Source organism: Mustela lutreola, chromosome 4 (assembly GCF_030435805.1).
Source record: "Mustela lutreola isolate mMusLut2 chromosome 4, mMusLut2.pri, whole genome shotgun sequence".
Taxonomy (NCBI): domain Eukaryota; kingdom Metazoa; phylum Chordata; class Mammalia; order Carnivora; family Mustelidae; genus Mustela; species Mustela lutreola.
Window position 1 is genome coordinate 169,718,181 of NC_081293.1, and position 26,352 is coordinate 169,744,532.

Genomic DNA, 26,352 nt, shown 5'->3' on the forward strand with positions numbered 1-26,352 from the left:
TTTGGCAGTGCTGGGTTGGGGGTCACGGTGGTATTTTAAAAAATATTTTTTCTATATATTTTTTAGAATGTTTTGGAAAAACTACCTTGAAAATCCACTTTTTTTCTTTTAAAATGGGTTTGTTTCTTTTAAAACAGTAACACAATAATTGACCTTTCAGTGGTAATACGGTTTGTAATACAACTAGTCAGGGGTGCCTTCTGAGTTTGTGCTGTAGGATTTCTTGGCATGAGGTTGACTGACTCAGACTTAGGACTGTGGCCTCATTAACCTTGGGTTTTAACCAACTACTGATGTACCTGGAGGTAAACTGCCTGCTTTAATTAGACAGTTGTTAATTAAAAACATGTACATTTCTTCCTTCCTTTCTCTCTCACTCTGTCATTCGTTTGTTTGTTCTTTCTTTTACATTACAGATGAATGGGTCATTCACAGTGAGGCATGACAATGTCTGAAAACTATTCAAGATAGGAAGAATAGATTCAAAAGGGAGAGAAAGGCCATTTTTAGGAATTGGCAGCATTTATATTAGGGATGACAGAAGGCTTCTGGAATTTAGATGTATCTTTTAATACCTTTTAAGAAAAACTGGCTTCCTGAGATTTGAAAATACCAGTGTTCAAATTTCCGTTTACTGTCACCTATAGACCTTACTTAGAGCTACGTGTGTTTGTGATTCGCCACTTAATAATCTGCTGCCAGCCCTGGACCTGGGGAGATCATTTTAGGTGTCCTCTGGAGTACTAACCACTCATCTGATGCACATGCAAAGCCAAATCTAGCTCCTGGAATTGAAAATAATAAAGCCAGGATTTGAACAACTGGGCAGTTGGAACACCTGAATACTTAAAATATTGGTCTGTCTAGTGGTTTCCCCTGTGGCTTCTTACCTCTCTTGGTTAGGCATGTCACCCAGATAGAGACAGCCATAACACAGCTTCCAGAAGACCATGTGTTTTAGGGCTGCTTTTCCCTCAGAAGAGAAGTAAATTAGTCATTGAACTTTTAGGAAACGCAATGAAAATAAAAACCTAACTTAAAATCAGATTTGAATTTTACTACCCTATGGGTTACAGTTGCTTCTTTGGCCCAAACTATTGTCTTCCTTTGAGGCAAACTTTTCAGCTGTAAGTTAGCAGAGGGTTTCAAAACAAAGCAATTAAACTAACAGAAAGCGAAAAAATCAGGGTCAATAGAGTTGAAAACAGATTTATTTTTGTTTTGTCATTTAATCTCAACTGAAAAATAGGAATATACATATATGTAACTCTCAGGTTCAAGCTTATGTCCCTTAAAGTGCTTCACTCTATAATTATTTTTTAAGATCTACATAAAAAGAAGAATCTCAGAGAAAGTAAACACATTTCCTATGATCAATCCTACGTCTTTAAAAGTTTGGTGTAAGAGTGAGTCATTAATGGATTTCTCAGGGTGGATCTTGTTGCAGTGGAATAAAGGTTTAAATTTTATTCCTAATTCACTTACTAGTTCCTATGGTGCTGTTTATATTTTCTTTTAACTTCATTCCACTTAATGATAAATTCTCTTTTTCTCTTTCCTGCCAGACTTCCTGTGGAAGTAGCCTATGCTTGCTGCCATAATTCCTTACCACTTACTGTCTGGGATCACTTGCAATTTGACTTTGGCCCCACTTTGCCAACATTCTCCAGATTCTCACACTTTATCTCATACTGTTAAGAGCCACACAGTGTTGAATTTACCTCTGCAAATCTGATATGCCCGACCTCCCACCCTGGTGGTATTATAGGAGCTCCCCTCTGAGGGAACTCTCAGAGCTGTACGTTTCCCACACCTTTTCACCATTACTAGACGGGTATCTTATCACATCACTGTTCAATGAGTATTTTCTCACTGAGGAAGTCTGATTTTCTCCACCTGGCATTTGAGCTAGCCTAATCTCCCACTGCTGCTTCTCATCCTACCATCGTACTCCAGCCCTTGCTTTTGTGTATGTGCCGCTGTCTGTGTAGCCTCTGTACCTTCCCTTCCCTTCTCTCCAATCTAATGATAAAAGATTTTCCTTCTTTTAAAGCCCAGAGGGAAGACATCCCGTTTATTAAGCTTTTCTGATTCTTTTGACTAGAAGAAATATTTTCTTCCTCTAGATTCTCTTCTGTAGCTCTCTTCTCTTGTGTTATTTGTGTGGACATCTTATTTTCCCTTCTCAAGGGGATCATCAGTCTCATTATATTATTTTATTTCCTAGCTCCACTCTCTGATTCAGCGTCTTGTACTTTTCTTTATAGTTAAGTACATTTTGGATAAATGAAAGGACAAGCTGGTGTTAATAAATGCAGAGCATTTGCCGAGTGATGTTTTAGAATATAGGTGCCTGTAGCTCCCTGGAGCCCGCCCTGTGTTGGTTGCAGGGGAATTGAGGCCAGTGAGAGGTTAGTAGTTCATGAGAAACAGAAAAATTCATAAAGTGGTCTTCAACCCTAAATTGAAACTTATTTTTTTAGTTTTTTTAAAGATTTTATTTATTTGACAGAACTCATAAGAAGGCAGAGAGGTGGGGGAAGCAGGCTCCCTGCTGATCAGAGAGTCCGATGTGGGACTCAATCCCAGGACCCTGAGATCATGACCTGAGCCGAAGACAGAGGCTTAACCCACTGAGCCACCCAGGCACCCGAAACGTATTTTAAATGGCTAAAATTGCAAGACTTATATAAGCCACTTTCCTGTTCTTGGTCAGGGTAGAGTTCATTATTAGCCTATTTGTAAATTAAAGTGAACAGATAATCTGAGATCTTGCCTCACTTGCCCTTGAGGGTTCCTGAAGTTTGTATGTAACCTGGCTTTGGACATTCCTTCATGGCTTGACAGAAGCAAGAGACAAGAAGCCATGAAGAATGAACACTCTGATATAGTTTCCCAGATCACAGCTGAGAAAAGAAAGAAGGAATGTGCTTGCTCTACTCCTCAGTGGAACCAGATGCCCAGTAAAGCAGAAATAGTATACCTGTAAAGTTGCTAAGGCAACGTCAAGGGTAAAGAGAAGAGTAGACAGAATGATTTATGAGGATTTCTTGCCATTGGAATGGGTCTAAAATTATACTTCCATGTCTTCCTCACCAGGGTAAATTCCACAGGATTTATCAAGGGAATTGTAATGCATAAAATCTTGAGATGCTATCAGAGCCCAAGGAGACTGAGGTGAAGGGCAATGAGAGGAGAAGCAAAAGCAACACATGAGAAAAAGGGCTTATGGTGTGTTTTTAATCCTCTCTTGAATGATGCTGTGCCTAGATGTAAAACTGATTTTTTGGGAACATGCAGATGTTGGATATTTAATATGTGCCTAGAAAAAAGAAAGTCCATTTACTGGGGCAAAATGGAGATGCTTGATTTCATTATTAAAACATTACTCTGAGCTTCTATTTTAATATTAGTTGATTTACAAAGACAATTTATGGATGAGCATGTGGAATGACATGTTGCCATGGCAACAGAGGTTGAAGTTGCATTTATTTATGAACAGTGGGAAAAGAAGCTCTGGGGTAGATAAAATTGGCGTATCTTAACACTCTTTCTGGGCATACTGCAGTTAGCCACAGTTATCAGATATCAACACTGATTTTCACTTCCATGAATTATACATGACTGCACCAATTTTATATTGCTGCATAACAAATTTCCACAAATATAGCAGCTTAAAACAACACATATTTATTATTTCACATTTTCTGTGGGGCAGGAATTACAGGCACAGCTTAGCTGGACATTTGCTCTGGGTCTTATAAAGCCATAATCAAGGTGTTGAGTCGGCTGTGATCTTACCTGAAAACTCAACTGAGGAAGAATCTGCTTCCAAGTTAACTCAGACTGTTGGCAGAAACCATTGTCAAACTGAGGGCTTCAGTTTCATATTGGCCGCTGGCATCAGCCGCTAGAGACTGCTTATGGTCCATTGCCACATAGTCCTCTCAACGTGGTCACTCTCTTCATTACACTACAAGGACAATCTCCAGCATGTCTGCTACTGAGACAATATCTTACATATCTGTTTGCTAGAAGCAAGTCACGTGTCCCACCCATATCCAGGGGGAGTGAGTTACATAAAGATGTAACACCAGGAGGTAGGGATCATTGTGGGTCGCTTTAGAGTTGATCCATCAGAAGTTTTTTTTCATTTTAAAAGCTGTGCCATCTGGAAATCTGCTCAAAATTAACATATGTATAAGATAAAACATTTTTCAGTTTTTTTGTCCCTTGGTAAATAAGGAAGAGAAGTGAAGTTGCAACTCTACTTTTTCGAATCTGATGGGAGGGAAAAGAGAGGTTAGCAGGGTTGGAAGAACAATGAAATGAAAGAAGAGAATATTCCCTATTCTCACATAGAAAAATGCAAGTGATGGATTAAACTATTCCTGTATGTTCCCAAACCCGCTTTGGAGGTCTGAGAAAACAGTTTGATAGAAAGTTCCTTCAAGACTAGCATGTGTCTTAATGTACTGTAGACATGGGACTCTGTGTACTTCCTGTAATTAAATCAGAAATGTTGCTTTGCATGAAATGGACAATTTTCTAGTCCATCTTGATATTGCTGTCTCAGGGCTTGGACGGTATTGTAGCCTTCATGATTTGTTCTTTGTATTTAAAATCTTAGTAAACCATCATGCTTAGGTTATAGTTTAGGCTTTAATACAGCTTATGCCGTAAGCTACATGGGGACTTGAAGAAAGCTAAGGAACGGGATTGCAGGTTTCCTCGTGGACTGTGGCTGAATTGACTGTTCCCACAGCATCTAGTAAGGCAAAGATCAGAGATTTAGGATCACATGGCTGAGTAAGGGATTCAGTAATTTCTTTGCTTTCTAAAATGGCTGCTTTCAATCTCACCCTCTTCTTTATTACCACCTCTAGCAATTAGAATTCAGTTAAAAGGGCCCTTTAACTACCTGGTGCTTCCATTTAGGTGACTTAGTTCTTGGGCTGTGGTCTGTACCACAGTGGTCGGCACACAGAAGCTGGTGCTCAGTAAAGGCTGGTGTACTGCTGCTACTGCTCCTGCTGATATTAACAGTCAGCCAAGTTTCTTCTGTTTTTTTTTTTTCAACTGGACCAGCATGAGGTGTAATATCACAAAAGGAAGAGTACCATAGGGCGCCTGGGTGGCTCAGTTGTTAAGCGTCTGCCTTTGGCTCCAGTCATGATCTCAGTGTCCTGGGATCGGGTCCCACATCGGGCACCATGCTCGGTGGGGAGTCTGCTTCTCCCTCTGCTCCTCCCCCCACTCATTTCTATCTCTCTCTAATAATTAAATAAAAAGGAAGAGTAACGTGAACATAAATAAAGACAGCGATAATACACATTATTTGCTGAGGTTTGCTGTGTTAGGCACCTTATCTACACTAGTGCCTTTAGTCCTCACAGCAACCCTGCAACAAAATAGATTTTATTCTTATTTATTGGGCAGTGAAACAGCCTCCAAAGTATAGATTTGGGCCTGTGTTGAGATATATGTTACCTTATTTACAAGAAAAGTAAGCAAACCAGAGTCCCCTATTCCTTAAGTACTTTTTCATTTAGGCTACAGTGTACAGCTTCCCCTTGCATGTGGTTGTTAGTGAGAAGTGTTCTGTAGATGATCTTGGAGACTAAACAGCAGTGAATACCCTTAAGTTTTAGAAATACAGTTTGGATCCATTCTAATTTATCTCCTCTGAGAATATCCATTCGCTATTTGTCAGTATTCCACGTATTTGTACCTCAGGCACTTTTGAAAGTAGCTTCACGTCTTTAGTACTGATTCCCCACCAGTGCCTTAACACCCACATGTAAGTCTGTGGCACCTGTGTTGCAATTCCCTTTCCTTCCGTGGGCTCGCACCTTCAGGCCCCTGAGCTGCAGTACTTGTGTGGAATGTTCTACAGCTCTACCTCTCACAGTCCCTTTGCCCCTGCAGCTGCGGGCCACATCTGTATAACTCATGATTCATCTTCCAAGTCTCAGACAGAATGCTATTTCTTGGCAGAAATTTTTCTTGATGTCCTAATCCCTTTGGGTTCTCTGTGCTTTTATAATTCCCTGATGTGTGCTCTTCGATACTTGCTTACCCATTTCCTTGCCTCTCTCACCCATTGGATTATGAGTCTTTCGGGGGTGGGGGACAGGCAGGACCAGTGCTTCCCAGCTTCCAGCTGGGGTCAGCCCCCAGGGAGCCTGTGCTGGAGTTTTGAGGGAATGCACATTTCCTCTGAGCCTCACAGCAGCCCTGAGAAGGTGTGAGGCTTTACTGGGCCCTACACATCACAGCTGATGTCACAAGTTACAGACCAAGGCTCCTAACCCTGTCTTTCTCTCCCAGAGGTAATGCTTTTACCTAAAATCTCTTCAGTTTTTTCTTTGCCCAGCCTAAATAAACTTAGTTTCTTCAACTTTTCTCCCTAGGGACTTTATTTCTAACATATTCAGTGGTTAATGATTGTTATTTTATAACTTTTTAAAGTTTTTCTATTTCACATACCATATTTTAGAAAGGCATTAAAAGGAACACAGGACAATAATTTTTGGTGTTATAGAATCTACCACACTGCTAATTCCGTTCTTTCTAGCCAGTACCTCCAAGTCTTTGATGCTGCCTTAGCCTTTCCATTCCAGGGCTTCTCTGTGTGTGAGGTAGAATATGTCTGAGGAGACAAACACAGGATTATGTGTTCACCCTGTTCTGCAGAGGTCTTTTCCAGAAGTGTGGTTTGGGGATTGCTAGTGCTCTAAAGAACATGAAAGAAGGCTGTTATTGTGTTGAGAGACAGAAATGTGGCTGGCTTCTCACAGACACAGCCTCACAGGGCCATTCCACATGATTCCTGAATAATCCCTGCTCATAGGAGTGATCCCTCATTTCCATAGCTGACCTGTTACCTCCTCTCTGCTGTGACCTAGAGAGGTTATTTAATTGTCTTTAAGAAAGGGTTGTTTGTTTATTAAAATTAAGTAATCTCTATTCTCAACATAGTGCTTAAACTCAACCCTGAGATCAAGGGTCACATGCTCTACTGACCGAGACAGCCAGGCACCCCTAGGTCATTTAATTTTCAGTCCATGTACCCATCCCTCCTACCTAGTTTCTTCTCAGAGCCATGCTTTATTAAATGGGGAGACTGTACTAAGTTAGAATTGGGCATCATCAGAAGGCTCCATGATTCAGTCCCTGAGGCTGCCCTTGACCAACTTTGGCAGTGTTCTTGGAGCAGTGACTTGTTAGGAGTGCCCTGCTAGATCAGATGGAAAGTCTTCTGATGTATCAATCTTTGTATCTAGGTTAATAGGACATTATTGAAATTTTATGAATCTGTTCCTCACAAAGCTAGATTAGCCTTTGTTTTTTAATTTATTTTGCTAACCCAGCAGGTATGGAGGAAATAGTCAAATATGTCTGTAGCAGGAAAAATCCAGTTTATGTTTCAAAGCATATACCCTACAGTTTTCTGTGGCAGTTTTTAGGTACTTTATCAGGCCCTTATATGTTTTTACAAATAATTGCTGGTGTTCCCCATTGCTGATGAAACAAGGCAAGGTATTCCTTGTTTTTAAGGCATTCTGGTCTGCAGCGTGAAACCCTCCTAATTTAATGAGGGAATCTTTCATTGGATTCTCCCTTCTTTCTCGGTGCCTACCTGCTTTTCCCCTCTGGGGCTGCCCACACCAATGATAAGATCACAGGAAACTTATCTTTAAAGATTAGAGGTAAAAATAAGTACAGCATTAAAAACATCCAATCTTTTAGTGTGATTTATTTAGAGTTCTTCTCCCTTTGAAATGAAAGGCTTTCCTTTTGCTATTTTGTTCTTTCTTCCTTGTCAGCAATATCTGCATGCATCCTGTGATGCCATGAGCCTGAACGTTGGGGCAGGCCTGCTGGCGTTCAGGTCTTTGCCTGCCTCCAGCTGTGAAATACATGAATAATAATGTTGACCTCATGGAGCTGAAGTGAGAATTAAACTCTCTAATAGTGAAAGTGCTTTGTTATTAACTTTAAGTACATAGATAGATGGAAATGGCAAGTATTAAGTGTTGATGATTTATGCCCAAAATTGCCAAAAGCCACATCTTAGTGATTTCAGCCAGGATATTCAGAAAGGCCATAAGGTTAATAGATTATTAAAGGCACCCCTCCCACTCTCTGAAGTGTTTGTTTGTGCTACTCTCATTCTATATGTGTGTCTCTCTTTCTTTTAATGACTTCCATGATCTCTCAACTCTAGTAGCTTTCTACAACTGGATATACCAGAGAAGTATCTTTTAATTTTTAATTACTGCTGCTATATAATCTTAAGTAAGTGAAGCCAAATGGGAACACTGCATAGTATTCTCTCTCTAGATAACTCACATAATTTTCTTTTTCATTGATCAATTAATTCTTGAGTTAATGATTTTCAGGAGCTGTTTCCACTCTATTAGTCTGTGCTTCTGTTGCTGGGGAGTTACAGCAGGCTCCTAAGTCACTTTTCTAATTGAGGCACATCTTTCCTTCTTTCTTTAAGAAGTGGATTTCGTAGAATTTTATACTCACTTTGTCCCAAGAAACCTACTGAAAAGTATATGATACAGAAATGAGAGTTCATAACTATAATATAAATCAAATACTCTGTTTTGGTGACTTTTAAAAAAATAATGGGGAGTGTGGGGTTATTTATAGTGTGAGGATGGGAATTTTGAGAATTTTAGGCACTTCAGAATCAGACTGGCAGTTACAAGCTCTAGGTTTGTGTGTTTCATTTTTTCCTTTAAAAAATATCTTCATTTTTCCACTAACTTGCTTGGGAAATGACAAATCAGCACATCTTTGGGATTTTAATGGCCAAGCAAACCCAACCTTAACTCAGCTGTCCCTCTTCAGTTCTAGACTGACTGTGCCTTCTGTGCCTTTCTCTGTGTCCCGAGAAGAGTCCTCATAGTCAAATTGTGACTATCCACTGAGCACATTATGTTAGTTCAGACTCTTGAGATTACAAGTGATAGCCCACAAGTCAAACAAACTCAGTTCAGAGTGGGTGCAAGGGAGGGCGGGCCAGTAGCCAGGAAGGATGGAATCCATGCGCCCTTCCACATCAGCATCTCTGCGAAGCATCCATGGCTCAAGCTGCTTCCCTCCTCAGGCTCTACAACTGTTAGGAAAGGCTGTGATCTTTTCTCAGCATCTTGAAGCAGCCCTCTTATTCTGCTAACCTTACTCTTCTGTCTGTCCCTCCTCCTCCCTGTGCTGGTTTAGTTAATTCCTACTTATTCTCCTGGACATCTTTTCCAGCCTTTGGCCTGAGGTGCATCCCGTGTGTGTGTGTGTGTGTGTGTGTGTGTGTGTGTTTTGTTTTAAATTCAATTAGCCAACCTATAGTATATCAGTAGTTTCAGATGTAGTGTTCAACACCTTTTATGTGTTTTTATAACATCCTTTGCTCAGGACTTGTCTATTCACTTATCAACCTTTATGGTAATTGCTTGTTTACTTGTTCATTTCCCAGCTAGATTGTGGTCTTCTAGATGGTGGGAACTGTGTCTGATTCATGCTTCACTCCTTGTCCATGGTCTCTTTCATAAACAGAGAGATGTATTTGTTGAATGAGTGAACATGGGATCTATGGTCCTTCTGGTGGCTTGGTTTTCTGGGCTGAGCTCAGGACAAATGGCAAAGCATTTTCCCCTAATGATACCAAAGCCCCACTTCTAACATCCTTCATTCTAAAACTAGACCAATGTGATACCTTTCCTCAAACAGACTCAGTAAAGAAATGTGAATATGCATGCAAATAGCTCTTTAGGTCACTTGTTGTTTTGGTAATAATAAAAATTTCATGTAATATTTAGGTACAAATGATAATGACTTAAAATATACTTATAAAATCTGGAAGTGAACTTTACTTAATGGATAGCCAGATCAACTGTATAGTTGATATGAACAGAGTGACAGAAGTTGGTCAGAAAGATTCTTGACTGAACATTCGTTTTTAGTGGTTTATTTTTTACCTTTTTTTCATTGACTCCATTTGTTTTGATGAGCAGTCTTTTAAGTAACGTGAAAAAACTTTTAGTAATGCATGCTAACTTTGTCAATTTGTCCTTTCTTCTTAGGGGTAATGATGGTATTAAAATCTTTAATAACTGCCAAAAATATACCCTTAAACAACGTGGGATTGAACCTCCTGTGTCCACTTACACGTAGATTTTTTTCCCAATAAATACTGTATAGCACTGGAAATGTATTTTCTTTTCCTTATGGTTTTCTTAACATTTTCTTTTCTCTTGCTTATTTTATTGTAATAATACAGCATATAATGCAAATAACATGCAAAATACGTCTTAATTGACTTTATGTTACTGGTAAGTCTTTGGGTGATAGTAGACTGTTTAGTGAAGTTTTGGGTGATGTCAAAAGTTATGGGCAGATTTTTTACTGTGTGGAGGTTTGTTGCTTTGAATACCCACACATTCAAGGATCAGCTGTACTTACTTTCTATTTGTTCTAAAGTTGAAGTATTCCTTGTTGGGTCATCAAGAACTCTAATGTGTGGGTCTCAGAAAATATATAAGATCTCTCTGACAGTTTAGTAACCAGTTTTGGTTAGAATCCTCAGTGGTTATGAATCCATGAAGACCATTCACAGCAATAGTTTTGGGAGGCAGAAACTAAAAAGCTGCTTTTTTCTCTTTTATGTGGCTAGTTTCTTTCAGGACGTAGCCCTTGACACCTAGCATTCTGAGCCTTTGTGATGCTGAGCCATTTTAATGGGATTTTGTTAGGGTTCTAAGAATTTTTGTCATCTGAAACAAATGATTTCACCAGACAGAAAAATGGAACACTCTGTTTTATTGACATACTTATATGTTCCTTATTCTTCTCCTTCTCTCTTTTTTTCAGTGAGCATGTTTTTGAACACATTAACACCGAAGTTCTACGTGGCCCTGACAGGCACTTCCTCACTAATATCAGGGCTCATTTTGGTAAGTGGTAGAATCCTTCCTATCTGAAAGCATGCTGATTACTAACATGTTAGTGTATGTACAGGAAATAATTCTGGAAGAATATATACCAGTAGCTTATGGTGATTCATCTTGCATGTGTGTATATGTTGGGTGGTTGGACAATAGAGGCCTTCCATTGCCCAGGTTGCATATATCTAAAATATTTTTTAAAAATTTAGATAGTCTTATATTACTTTTGTTGAAGGGGAAAAACAAAATATAAAGAAAATGGAAAATAAAGGAAGACAATTCTGTGTCAAATTCTAGTGTCTGAGACACTGTAAAATACATGTGAACCAGTTCAGCTAAAAATGTTTTTCATCATTCTTTTTAAAATGGATTATTGACCATAATCAAGATCAGAAATACAGCCCAGTTTCTTTATTTTATTTATTTATTTATTTATTTATTAGATTTTATTTACATTCAAGTTAGTTAACAAACAGTGTATTGCTAGTTTCAGGGGTAGAATTTAGTGATTCAGTAGTTGCACATAACACCCAGTGCTCATTAAATCAAGTGCCCTCCTTAATGCTCATCACCCAATTACCCCTTCCTCTCCCCTCCCTTCCAGCAACCCTTAGTTTGTTCTGTATAGTTAAGAGTCTCTTATGGTTTGCCTCTTTCTCTGTTTTTGTCTTATTTTTCCTTCCCTTCCCCTCTGTTCATCAGTTTTGTTTCTTAAATTCCACATGAGTGAAATCATGGGGTATTCGTCTTTCTCTGACTGACGTATTTTGCTTAGCATAATACATTGTAGTTCCATCTGCGCCATAGAAAATAGTAAGTTTTGATGGATGAATAATATTCTGTTGTAGATACATACCATATCTTCTTTATCCATTTGTCCACTGATAGACATCTAGTCTCTTTCCATAGTTTGGCTATTGTGGATAGTGCTGCTATAAACACTGGGGTGCATGCTGTTTTGCCCGAGTTTTCATGTCCAAGAGACCACCAAGGAGCCAAAACCAATGCAATCACACGAGGGTTTATTTGACAAGCTTAAGCTTGGGTCCAAGTATACCCGACACAGCGGAGTAGGGACCTGGACCCCAAGCTTAGTTAAGGCAGGGGTATTTATGGGTTCCTGTTATTAAAGCAGGATGGGGGTTGTTGGAACCACATCACGGTGGGGCTTCCTGTTACTAAAGCAGGGTGGGGGGTCTCTGGAACTAAAGCAGGGTGGGGATTCCTGTTACTAAAGCAGGGTGGGGGTCCTTAGAACTAAAGTAAAGTAGGGGAAAGTTCAGCCATTGGGCACAGGGTTCTGAGATGGATGCCGGAGCTAAGATGGCTGTACTTATGCTAAGGCTAAACCTGAGGTAGGATGGCCTTAATTTTTCTTGGCCTCCACACACACGCCCCTTTGAATATGTATATTTGTATCTTTGGGTAAGTACCTAGTAGTGCAATTGTTGGGTCGTCGGTTGTTTTTTTTTTAACTTTTTGAGGAACCTCCATACTTTTCTCCAGCATGGCTGCACCAGTTTGCATTCCCACCAACAGTATAAGAGGGTTCCCCTTTTATTGCGTCCTTGCCAACATTTATTGTTTACTGAGTTGTTGATTTTACCCATTCTGATTGGTTTGCGGTGGTATCTCATTGTGGTTAGCCCAGTTTCTTTAAATGTATTGAGGTGGACCTGGCCATTATAAGCTTTTCTTCCCTTTATCTTCTTTTCCTCCAAAATTTACATTTCCCTATTTCTTTGACAGAGAGAGAGCACAAGCAGAGGGAATGGCAGAGGGAGAGGGAGAAGCAGGCTCCCAACTGAGCAGGGAGCTTGACGTGGGGGTCAGGACCTTGATCATGACCTGAGCTGAAGGCAGACGCTTAACCAACTGAGCCACCCAGGCACCCCCATTTACCTATTCCTTTCTTTCAAAAATTCCAACTAGGCAAAAGCAACAATAATCATCTCTATGGCTCCATTAGTTTATGCTCTAAATAATTTTAAGTGTGATAAAGTATAACACCCGAAGTAGGTTTTTGTTTTTTTGTTTTTAATTTAAGTGACCTTACATGGGTACCATCTAATTTACTGTAATCACACTAGTATAATTAAATGACCTTTAAGGAGAAAGTTTTAATTTTTTTTTTTTGCCTACACATAATGCTGTGATTACTAATTACTAATTTTTATAGAGATAAGAATAAAAAAGATGTTAAGAGAAGAGCACTAGAAAAACACAAGTTTTAGGGGAGAAGGGCATATAAATGGAACAAATACATATACGAACCTAGAGCAGTGGAGGGTTTCAGAGGCTTGAGCTCGTAGGGTAGAGCAATGTATGTAGGGCAGAAACCTGTAAACAGCTTAAAGGAATGGTGGTAGTTTGGAAACATTTCTTTTTGTGGTCAAAGCATATTCAGGTTAATCTTGCTCTGCTGTATTACCTGGGTTGCTGTACCCAAGGGAGGAAATGTTTGAAGTTGATATTACTGGGACAGAAATGTGAAGAACATGAGTAAAAACCACTCCAAGATGTTTTATAAATGGAAATCTGCATAGAAAGCCCAATACTGCACAGAGACCAAGCCAAGGTGAAGGGAAGCATATTAAAACTTCTCCTTGATATCGGTTGAAATAAGGTGTGTATAGTAATTTGTACCTTATTGCCTCTTATATGCAGATCTGCATACCCATCGTCTCTAAGTGTTCTCTGTTCTGTGGGGACATGTGAAAAATAGGGATACTAGAGAGAGTTGTTCACAAAGCTCTAAGGTGATTTGCTTAAGCACATGTTAGTTTGTGGCAAAGTCAGGCCTAGAACCCATGTCCTCAGTTTCCCACCTTGATATTTCTTGATGGACTGAAAATCTTCGAACTTAGAAAATGCTTTCAAATGCTTGATAAATGATTAATGAAGATGTGCTGAAAACATGGCAGCCTTTTAGCATGTATATTTTTGGGGGGAGAGGAGAAGGTATTTCAAGTCCTTACCTAATAATTATTTACATTTAAAATAACATTTTAGAAAACAGAGGGGGAGGAGTCAAGATGGCGGAGAAGTAGCAAGCTGAGACTGCTTCAGCTAGCCGGAGATCAGCTAGATAGCTTATCTAAAGATTGCAAACACCTGAAAATCCATCGGCAGATCGAAGAGAAGAAGAACAGCAATTCTGGAAACAGAAAAACAACCACTTTCTGAAAGGTAGGACCGGCAGAGAAGTGAATCCAAAGCGACGGGAAGATAGACCCCGGGGGGAGGGGCCGGCTCCCGGCAAGCGGCGGAGCAACCGCGCACAAAATCAGGACTTTTAAAAGTCTGTTCCGCTGAGGGACATCGCTCCAGAGGCTAAACCGGGGCGAAGCCCACGCGGGGTCAGCGTGGCCTCAGGTCCCGCAGGGTCACAGAAGGATCGGGGGTGTCTGAGTGTCGCAGAGCTTGCGGGTATTGGAACGGGAAAGCCGGCTACAGAGACAGAGCTGACAGTAAGCTCGCAGCTCGGTGTTACCTTGAACCGGTCGCAGGCTCGGTGAGCTCGGAGCGCGGCCGGAGGTCAGGCAGACGGGAGTAACTGGGCGCTGTTCTCTGAGGGCGCACTGAGGAGTGGGGCCCTGGGCTCTCGGCTCCTCCGGGCCGGAGACCAGGAGGCCGCCATTTGTATTCCCGTCCTCTGGAACTCTACGGAAAGCGCTCAGGGAACAAAAGCTCCTGAAAGCAAACCCGAGCGGATTACTCACCCCGGCTCCGGGTAAGGGCGGTGTAATTCCGCCTGGGGCAAAGACACTTGAGAATCACTACAACAGGCCCCTCCCCCAGAAGATCAACAAGAAATCCAGCCGAGACCAAGTTCACCTACCAAGGAGTGCGGTTTCAATACCAAGGAGAGCAGCAGAATTCCAGAGGAGGAGAAAGCCAAGCACGGAACTCATGGCTTTTTTCCTGTGATTTTTTTTTTAGTCTTGCAGTTAATTTAATTTTTTCTTTTTCTTTTTTTTTTTTTTCTCTCGCCTTCGGGTAAAAAATTTTTTTTTTTAACTGTTACCTTTTTCTTTTTTAACGATTTTTTACTAGTTTATCTAATATATATATATATATATATTTTACTTTTTTCTTAGGTGTTTTCTTTTTTTAAAAATTCTTTTCTTTTCTTTTCTTTTTTTTTTTCTTTTTCTTTTCTTTTTGTTTCTTTCTTTCTTTCTTCCTTTTTGAACCTCTTTTTATCCCCTTTCTCCCCACTCACGATTTTGGATCTCTTCTAATTTGGTTAAAGCATATTTTCCTGGGGTTGTTGCCACCCTTTTAGTATTTTACTTGCCCCTTCATTTACTCTTATCTGGACAAAATGACAAGACGTAAAAATTCAACACAAAAAAAAGAACAAGAGGCAGTACCGAAGGCTAGGGACCTAATCAATACAGACATCGGTAATATGTCAGATCTAGAGTTCAGAATGACAATTCTCAAGGTTCTAGCCGGGCTCGAAAAAGGCATGGAAGATATTAGAGAAACCCTCTCGAGAGATATAAAAGCCCTTTCTGGAGAAATAAAAGAACTAAAATCTAACCAAGGTGAAATCAAAAAAGCTATTAATGAGGTGCAGTCAAAAATGGAGGCTCTAACTGCTAGGATAAATGAGGCAGAAGAAAGAATTAGTGATATAGAAGACCAAATGACAGAGAATAAAGAAGCTGAGCAAAAGAGGGACAAACAGCTACTGGACCACGAGGGGAGAATTCGAGAGATAAGTGACACCATAAGACGAAACAACATTAGAATAATTGGGATTCCAGAAGAAGAAGAAAGTGAGAGGGGAGCAGAAGGTATACTGGAGAGAATTATTGGGGAGAATTTCCCCAATATGGCAAAGGGAACGAGCATCAAAATTCAGGAGGTTCAGAGAATGCCCCTCAAAATCAATAAGAATAGGCCCACACCCCGTCACCTAATAGTAAAATTTACAAGTCTCAATGACAAAGAGAAAATCCTGAAAGCAGCCCGGGAAAAGAAGTCTGTAACATACAATGGTAAAAATATTAGATTGGCAGCTGACTTATCCACAGAGACCTGGCAGGCCAGAAAGAGCTGGCATGATATTTTCAGAGCACTAAATGAGAAAAACATGCAGCCAAGAATACTATATCCAGCTAGGCTATCATTGAAAATAGAAGGAGAGATTAAAAGCTTCCAGGACAAACAACAACTGAAAGAATTTGCAAATACCAAACCAGCTCTACAGGAAATATTGAAAGGGGTCCTCTAAGCAAAGAGAGAGCCTACAAGTGGTAGATCAGAAAGGAACAGAGACCATATACAGTAACAGTCACCTTACAGGCAATACAATGGCACTAAATTCATATCTCTCAATAGTTACCCTGAATGTGAATGGGCTAAATGCCCCTGTCAAAAGACACAGGGTATCAGAATGGATAAAAAAACAAAACCCATCTATATGTTGCCTCCAAGAAACACATTTTAAGCCCGAAGACACCTCCAGATTTAAAGTGAGGGGGTGGAAAAGAATTTACCATGCTAATGGACATCAGAAGAAAGCAGGAGTGGCAATCCTTATATCAGATCAATTAGATTTTAAGCCAAAGACTATAATAAGAGATGAGGAAGGACACTATATCATACTCAAAGGGTCTGTCCAACAAGAAGATTTAACAATTTTAAATATCTATGCCCCCAATGTGGGAGCAGCCAACTATATAAACCAATTAATAACAAAATCAAAGAAACACATCAACAATAATACAATGATAGTAGGGGACTTTAACACTCCCCTCACTGAAATGGACAGGTCATCCAAGCAAAAGATCAGCAAGGAAATAAAGGCCTTAAATGACACACTGGACCAGATGGACATCACAGATATATTCAGAATATTTCATCCCAAAGCAACAGAATACACATTCTTCTCTAGTGCACATGGAACATTCTCCAGAATAGATCACATCCTCGGTCCTAAATCAGGACTCAACCGGTATCAAAAGATTGGGATCATTCCCTGCATATTTTCAGACCACAATGCTCTAAAGCTAGAACTCAACCACAAAAGGAAGTTTGGAAAGAACCCAAATACATGGAGACTAAACAGTATCCTTCTAAAGAATGAATGGGTCAACCGGGAAATTAAAGAAGAATTGAAAAAAATCATGGAAACAAATGATAATGAAAATACAACGGTTCAAAATCTGTGGGACACAACAAAGGCAGTCCTGAGAGGAAAATATATAGCGGTACAAGCCTTTCTCAAGAAACAAGAAAGGTCTCAGGTACACAACCTAACCCTACACCTAAAGGAGCTGGAGAAAGAACAAGAAAGAAACCCTAAGCCCAGCAGGAGAAGAGAAATCATAAAGATCAGAGCAGAAATCAATGAAATAGAAACCAAAAAAACAATAGAACAAATCAACGAAACTAGGAGCTGGTTCTTTGAAAGAATTAATAAAATTGATAAACCCCTGGCCCGACTTATCAAAAAGAAAAGAGAAAGGACCCAAATAAATAAAATCATGAATGAAAGAGGAGAGATCACAACTAACACCAAAGAAATACAAACTATTATAAGAACATACTATGAGCAACTCTACGGCAATAAATTTGACAATCTGGAAGAAATGGATGCATTCCTAGAAACATATAAACTACCACAACTGAACCAGGAAGAAATAGAAAGCCTGAACAGACCCATAACCAGTAAGGAGATTGAAACAGTCATTAAAAATCTCCAAACAAACAAAAGCCCAGGGCCAGACGGCTTCCCGGGGGAATTCTACCAAACATTTAAAGAAGAACTAATTCCTATTCTCCTGAAACTGTTCCAAAAAATAGAAATGGAAGGAAAACTTCCAAACTCATTTTATGAGGCCAGCATCACCTTGATCCCAAAACCAGACAAGGATCCCACCAAAAAAGAGAGCTATAGACCGATATCCTTGATGAACACAGATGCGAAAATACTCAACAAAATACTAGCCAATAGGATTCAACAGTACATTAAAAAGATTATTCACCACGACCAAGTGGGATTTATTCCAGGGCTGCAAGGTTGGTTCAACATCCGCAAATCAGTCAATGTGATACAACACATCAATAAAAGAAAGAACAAGAACCATATGATACTCTCAATAGATGCTGAAAAAGCATTTGACAAAGTACAACATCCCTTCCTGATCAAAACTCTTCAAAGTGTAGGGATAGAGGGCACATACCTCAATATCATCAAAGCCATCTATGAAAAACCCACCGCAAATATCATTCTCAATGGAGAAAAACTGAAAGCTTTTCCGCTAAGGTCAGGAACACGGCAGGGATGTCCATTATCACCACTGCTATTCAACGTCGTACTAGAGGTCCTAGCCTCAGCAATCAGACAACAAAAGGAAATTAAAGGCATCCAAATCGGCAAAGAAGAAGTCAAATTATCACTCTTCGCAGATGATATGATACTATATGTGGAAAACCCAAAAGACTCCACTCCAAAACTGCTAGAACTTATACAGGAATTCAGTAAAGTGTCAGGATATAAAATCAATGCACAGAAATCAGTTGCATTTCTCTACACCAACAGCAAGACAGAAGAAAGAGATATTAAGGAGTCAATCCCATTTACAATTGCATCCAAAACCATAAGATACCTAGGAATAAACCTAACCAAAGAGGCACAGAATCTATACTCAGAAAACTATAAAGTACTCATGAAAGAAATTGAGGAAGACACAAAGAAATGGAAAAATGTTCCATGCTCCTGGATTGGAAGAATAAATATTGTGAAAATGTCTATGCTACCTAAAGCAATCTACACATTTAATGCAATTCCTATCAAAGTACCATCCATCTTTTTCAAAGAAATGGAACAAATAATTCTAAAATTTATATGGAACCAGAAAAGACCTCGAATAGCCAAAGGGATATTGAAAAAGAAAGCCAACGTTGGTGGCATCACAATTCCGGACTTCAAGCTCTATTACAAAGCTGTCATCATCAAGACAACATGGTACTGGCACAAAAACAGACACATAGATCAATGGAACAGAATAGAGAGCCCAGAAATAGACCCTCAAATCTATGGTCAACTAATCTTCGACAAAGCAGGAAAGAATGTCCAATGGAAAAAAGACAGCCTTTTCAATAAATGGTGCTGGGAAAATTGGACAGCCACATGCAGAAAAATGAAATTGGACCATTTCCTTACACCACACACAAAAATAGACTCAAAATGGATGAAGGACCTCAATGTACGAAAGGAATCCATCAAAATCCTTGAGGAGAACACGGGCAGCAACCTCTTCGACCTCAGCCGCAGCAATATCTTCCTAGGAACAACGCAAAAGGCAAGGGAAGCAAGGGAAAAAATGAACTACTGGGATTTCATCAAGATCAAAAGCTTTTGCACAGCAAAGGAAACAGTTAACAAAATCAAAAGACAACTGACAGAATGGGAGAAGATATTTGCAAACGACATATCAGATAAAGGACTAGTGTCCAGAATCTATAAAGAACTTAGCAAACTCAACACCCAAAGAACAAATAATCCAATCAAGAAATGGGCAGAAGACATGAACAGACATTTCTGCAAAGAAGACATCCAGATGGGGAACAGACACATGAAAAAGTGCTCCATATCACTCGGCATCAGGGAAATACAAATCAAAACCACAATGAGATATCACCTCACACCAGTCAGAATGGCTAAAATCAACAAGTCAGGAAATGACAGATGCTGGCGAGGATGCGGAGAAAGGGGAACCCTCCTACACTGTTGGTGGGAATGCAAGCTGGTGCAGCCACTCTGGAAAACAGCATGGAGGTTCCTCAAAATGTTGAAAATAGAACTGCCCTATGACCCAGCAATTGCACTATTGGGTATTTACCCTAAAGATACAAATGTAGTGATCCAAAGGGACACATGCACCCGAATGTTTATAGCAGCAATGTCCACAATAGCCAAACTATGGAAAGAACCTAGATGTCCATCAACAGATGAATGGATCAAGAAGATGTGGTATATATACACAATGGAATACTATGCAGCCATCAAAAGAAATGAAATCTTGCCATTTGCAACAACGTGGATGGAACTAGAGCGTATCATGCTTAGCGAAATAAGTCAAGCAGAGAAAGACAACTATCATATGATCTCCCTGATATGAGGAAGTGGTGATGCAACATGGAGGCTTAAGTGGGTAGAAGAAGAATAAATGAAACAAGATGGGATTGGGAGGGAGACAAACCATAAGTGACTCTTAATCTCACAAAACAAACTGAGGGTTGCCGGGGGGAGGGGGTTTGGGAGAAGGGGGTGGGATTATGGACATTGGGGAGGGTATGTGCTTTGGTGAGTGCTGTGAAGTGTGTAAACCTGGTGATTCACAGACCTGTACCCCTGGGGATAAAAATATATGTTTATAGAATTCTAGATTGTTATTACTATAAAAATTAGCAAATTTAATAGAAAAAAAAAAAGAATATAATAAAATAAATGAAATGGGAAAATAAAATAAAATAAAATAAAATGGGGGGAAAACAGAGTAGCATTCTCCTTTAAAGAAGCATTCCAGGGGCGCCTGGGTGGCTCAGTGGGTTAAAGCCTCTGCCTTCGGGTCGGGTCATGATCCCAGGGTCCTGGGATCGAGCCTCGGCATCAGGCTCTCCGCTCCGCGGGGAGCCTGCTTCCTCCTCTCTCTCTCTCTGCCTGCCTCTCTGCCTCCTTGTGATCTCTGTCTGTCAAATAAATAAATAAAATCTTTAAAAAAAATAAAGAAGTAAAAAATAAAAAAATAATTAAAAAATTTAAAAAAAATAAAATATTTAAAAAATAAAAAATAAATAAAACCAAAATAAAAAAAAGATAAAGAAGCATTCCAGAATGCAGGAAATGCTCCAAATACAGCAATGTTCATGGCAGCAGCATTTGTAACCATGAAACAACTGGGAGCAACTTGAAGAGCCAACGATCAAAAAAGAGTAAAATGCATACTGATGTATTCCCTGCAGTATGAATGGACTGGAGCAGCGCTTCAAAGCAGAGGTCATAACATGGGGGTGTGAGATAGAAAAGAAGGCGGACAGCAGAGTCACTGAGAGTGACTGTAGGACCTCAGCAAGTTCCTCTGTTTGCCTCAGGCTCCTCAGTCATGAGGAGAGGATAAATTATACCTATTCTCTAGGGCTCTATGAGGTTTAGAAGAAGCAGTGCTTATAAAGCCTAACCCAGTGCCTGGTATGGGGTGTGGGCTTGACATGTTCACCATTATTATTAAAATACACGGTCTCAAGTGATGATGGGGTCAAAAAATATTACAAGTTCCTTCAAAGACTAGATTTCTTTGGGCTATAGGACTGAGGGCGAGTAATTTGTTTCTTCATTTATGATTTCTCTCCTTTGCCATATTCTGTAATTTTTATACTGGTCTTTCCTTTTGCCCCCAACACCCTCTCTTCATCAGAAAAAACTGACCTCTACTGACGTGCTCTGAGGCTGATCCCTATGGACTGTGTCACCCAGGGCCCCTTGCCCTCGGGCGTCTAGTTGGGTTCAGCTGGTGTCTGGGTCTTGAGATGTGTGTGTCCTTTCACACCACACCTCCTGACTGGTGCCCCCCAGGTTTTACGCCTCTCCCTTCAAGTGTAGAGGTGCTAAGAGCTTCCCATTGTAGCTGGTCGTGGGTACTTTGCTATCCCTTCTCCATTCATGAGCCTTGCTCACCTTTCTGTAAATAATCCCATCATTAAAATTTCTTCCAAGTTTAAAAAAAAAAAAAAAAAATAAAATAAAATAACATTTTAATATTTTCTTTCTAAAATAGCTTTGAAATATTTTTTGATTAAACAAACCAAAGAAAGTGAATTTTTAGGTGTAATCTGAATAACAATTTCATGCTAAAAATTAGTAATTCACTCTGATGCAGAAAATAGCTTTTTGTTTGTGTATTCCTCCCTCAAGGGTGTTTACTTAAGAATGGTTTACCCACTTAGATGGTGCTTACTGTGTGCCAGGCACTGATCTAAGCACTTTACATGCTAATTCATTTACTCTTCACAACAGTAGGAGGAGGTAATTGCCAGCCTTGTTACATTTTACTAATGGATAGGCTGAATAGGTAGCATAGGCAAGTGAGTAACAGGCCTTAGGTCACATCTCTGGCAAATAGTGAAAAGCAGGAGTTCATCCCAGGCAGGCTGTCACACATTTCATCATCTTCTGGTTAAGTTCTCAGCTGTTTTCCTAGCTTGCGGGACAAATGGCGGGTCTGGATTTTATCTTGGTGTGGGTTCGCTAGGCTATAAATTGAGTGTCAGGGTGTGGGTAATTTCCTTCTTCTCTGGTAAGCTAGACCCAGCAATCCTTTTACCTTCCAACTCAGGGAGGTGAAATCCCACCTGCTTACTTTTCTTGTTCTCCAAATGAAGGGATTTCAGCAGAGCAAGACTCCCTCCGCCGGACCACCTCTCCTGTGTGTGTGTCAGGGGGTGGGCGGGGGGCAGCTGCTGAAACCAGACAGGCAGTGCGGAGCGTCTCAGGTGGCATCTGTCCTGCAGCCTTCTCAGGAGGCACTGGCTGTGCTTGATGTGAAACTCTGAGCTTCAGAAAACCCATGATGCTTGAAGATTTTGGAAGGCCTTGCTCAAAAATGCTCGGTCCCTACTGAGGGCAAAGTCGCTACGATGCAAGAATAGTTCTTGATAGCTTTAGCCTCCCGCTTGAGAGATTATGGGCATCGGTGTTGTCCTGCCTTTAAGGATTTAGCTTTGGTAGCCCTTGAAATGTACTCAGGGTTGAGGTTTCTATTCAGCCACTGTTCTTTTCTGCCAAGTGCATTCATGGAGAGGCAGCACTGAGGTAAAGGATCAGCTCCTTAGTGGTTTGTTTGCTGGCACAGAGAGACAATTACCTAACTGCTCTCCCTGAGCGATGGACAGAGAGCCGAGCAGTGAACACTGAAAGTACAGGGATGCCTCTGGGGAAATGGTTGTTTGGGGACCTCAGGATTCCTATGCTGGAGACAGAAATTGTCATGCAGTGTGTTGTCTTAGGAGAAGAGGGGCAAATAAAAACACCCTGAAAAAGTCATCTGACTGAACAAATATACATAAAAGTAAAATGTATTTGGCAAATGCTACTGTCTTTTACACTAATGTGTTTAAAAACAGATGAGTACTAATCGATGTGTATTTTACTAGACATCACTGCTTCTTCTTAATTTTGCAGGTTGAAAGCCAGCAAAGAGTTTGGTTACACCACCTACCTTTCACTCTTCCCTTTTGGTCTCGTGCCCACATACTCATCTGGCCAGCTCTCTCCCTTGCTTAACTCCAAGCGGCCCCTCTGCCCTCTTGGCCTCTTGGCACAAGGCTTCCCATCTCAATCCAGTTCCAGCCACAGGAACTGCACCTGTCCTAACAGTCCAAACCAACCAATTTAGTCTTTTAGTTGCTTTAGCAAGGACATGTCCAGTTTGTTTAAAGTAGCCTCTCAGAATAATGTTCATTTCAGTGGAGAAGATTTCTGGGTTTTCTTTTTATTTTTGAGAGTGGGAAGGTGGTTATGTGGAGAAAAGGCTCCCTTTAATTTTTTCGAAATGTTGGTAGAACGGGGAAAATGCTGTATCTTATATGGACTTTAATGCATAGATTCCCCATTAACATGGATGTATACATGCTTCTACACCTACACATTTTACATTCTACACCTACACTATTTTACACATATATTGAATATATATAAAAAGAGGCATCTAAGGTATAATTTTAAAAAGTGAGAATTAAGAACTAAAGAGGGAGGAAATTAGAATAGTAATAGTAGAAGACTTAGCTCATAGATTACATGTAAAAAATTATGTTTTTGGCAAAGTGTAGAAGAGATGAAATTAAGAATAAGTTGTATCAAAAGGTCCATTTATTGAGGCCCTACTCTATGCCAGATATTAAGCACTTTGCATATATTACTTCATTTAATTCTCTTTAAAAATTCTAAGTGGTAGATAAAGCAGTGGCTTTATGCTGCTGAGTATAAACAGACACAAGTGTTAAATAATTTGATCAAAGTTATATAGTAGAGAAGTGGTAAAATTTGAATATGGATCTCTTTGATCATGTCCTCCATCTCTTCCTGTTCAAAAGTAAGGAAGTTGGACTGGAAGATTGTTAGGGATCCTTTCAACTTTTCCGTATCCCTCTAAAGAACTTGACTTGAACTTGAGATAGCACTTTAATTGACAGATGTGTGGATCACCCTAATGATGGTGATTCTGGAGGTACCAGTCAAAAAAGACTTAGGGAAACTTGATTGGAAGGGCTCTTAGGGTGTGGGAAGCTCTATATAAATGTCAGAATGTGTTGATTTATGAAACAAGTTATCTCTTGTCTATACAATAAAGAAGGAGAGATGCTGTGGGGATCACATGGTAGGGGAGCCTGCAGATGATTAGAGGAAACTGAGGCTCATTCAGCTTTATCAGATTAGCTTCTTGGGGTCACCATAAAAATTAGTGATTTTCCACAGGAGACCAAGCAAAGTGCCAGACCAGAGAGTAGACATGTGTCTGTCAGGCTTTGACTGTAGACAGGAGTATTTGAGTGGATCAGATTAATGATTAGACATGCAGAAGTGAAGAAGGTGAGTGAGCATAGCAGATAAAGGGACAAAACTGCGCTTTGGCTTTATCAGTTTAGATTTGAGCACAATTTGAGATGTTTGAAAATCATGTCCTTGCAGTGCTGGGGAAAAGAACCCTCGAAAGCCATCCAGTTTAAACCAGTAAAGACTTAAAGATTAGGCATCCGGAAAGCTTATGACTTGCTCAGGTTACCCTGAGTAGGTAAGGGTGGAGTGAGGACTAGAAGTTAAATTTCTGCTGCCTTGGCATAGTATCATTCTGCCTCTCATAATGGTGTTGATCAAGAAAGTGGGTAGCAGTAGTATCTAACAGTTGACATTTTTATTTTAATAGATCCATAGAAATGGGTTAGGGAGGTAAGAAAGGGGGTAGAAGGAAAGAAGGAAAAAGAAAAGAAGAGAAAAGAGAGAGAAGGATGGGCACTACACCCTTCCCTGGAGGAGACATTCTTTCTTTATCCAATTGACCATGGATACTTACCACAATTTATAATTATGTTTTATTTGTGTCATCATTTATGGCCTTTGTCCTCTGTGTAATGAAGCTTCACAGAGACTGGGACCATATCTGTTTTTTATATACAATAATATAATGCCTGGGTAGACTCTCATAAAATATTTGTTGAAAGCACAGAGATCCAGTGAGTGAATGAATGAACTGATTGTGTCAGAATGATCTGGGGACCTTGTTTAAAGTGATGGATCCAACCACCACTCCAGACCAACTGACTCTGAATCTGAATCTCCAGGAGAGGGACCACGAGGATAGCGGCCTCATGGCATGAACTGGCAGGGCCCGAGGCCCACGGTGCAGGATGGCTCCTCCCCATGTCAGTACGATTCCTGATCTACCCCTGGGAGGGCGACCCTCCTCTTCAGGCCATACTCATTAACGCTACAGTGGTAAATCTCATCCTGTGAACATACAGACATGGAGGTGGAGATGGATCATTGACTATTGACCTTGAAGAAAACCTCACTTTTCTGTCTTCTCTCTTTTCTTAAAACTTGGGTGATAGGTGGCCAGGAAAACGGGTGAAGGGCATGAATACCAGTTCTTCACTTAGCCCCCCTCCATTGTTTAGGGGCACACATGACTGAGGAGGGACTGACTAAGACCAAGGAAGTGGGAAGCTAAGACCCCTTCTATAGGCCGCCAGTATTCCTAAATAAAACATAACAGGAACCAGAAGGGAAAGACAGTCTGTCATGTGGAGTTGGGGTCAGGGTAGGGGCAAACTCTGGAAGGGTCACTAGGTGCAGAGACAAGGATGTATTTGGGAATTCTAACAAGAAACTAAAAAAAATTATGAATATTATGTAATCCATGCCCACTGCCTTGATATCTCATTTAAGCACAGAAGACCCCCTTTTGCCCAAATATACCACCAGATATATTTCTAAAGACTTAGAACAGGTGTCAATTTTGCCATCTTTCTATTTGGGAGCAGACTACATGAAAGTTTCATGTTCCCTTTCTAATCTCCAACATCACTGTATCTATGCACCTGTGATATTATTACCTACTTAATCGTTAAGAAGCACTTAGCCAATTTCAGGCTGAGACATCCTTGTATTTCTTGTGGGCTTAATGGAATTGGTGTGGAATTACTAAAGTGCTGCTGTATGGGAATCTTGAAGCATTTTTAAGTATAGGGTATAGGGAAGTCCCTGATTCACAAGAAGTGTTTTGTATATGGAATATGTAGTTCAGGAAGAAGAGGGCTTATTGGCTAGGGAAGAATCTAGCCATCTTCAGGAAAGACTCAGCTTTTAGGTTTGCAGGGTAGG

At 40.2% G+C, this 26,352-nt stretch overlaps 1 protein-coding gene across 12 annotated transcripts in view; it reads left to right on the top strand.

The window, feature by feature from the left end:
* The window catches only part of ST7 (suppression of tumorigenicity 7), a 250,897-nt gene that overhangs the window by 106,374 nt on the left and 118,171 nt on the right, over positions 1-26,352 (top strand). For all 12 annotated transcript variants that reach the window (XR_009352945.1, XR_009352946.1, XM_059171663.1 and 9 more), the window contains exon 2: positions 10,882-10,964. Coding sequence is in view for 10 of the 12 variants with exons in the window: in XM_059171663.1 (XP_059027646.1) it covers positions 10,882-10,964 (83 nt within the window). In the remaining 2 variants the exon portion in view is untranslated. The remainder of the gene's footprint in view (positions 1-10,881; positions 10,965-26,352) is intronic.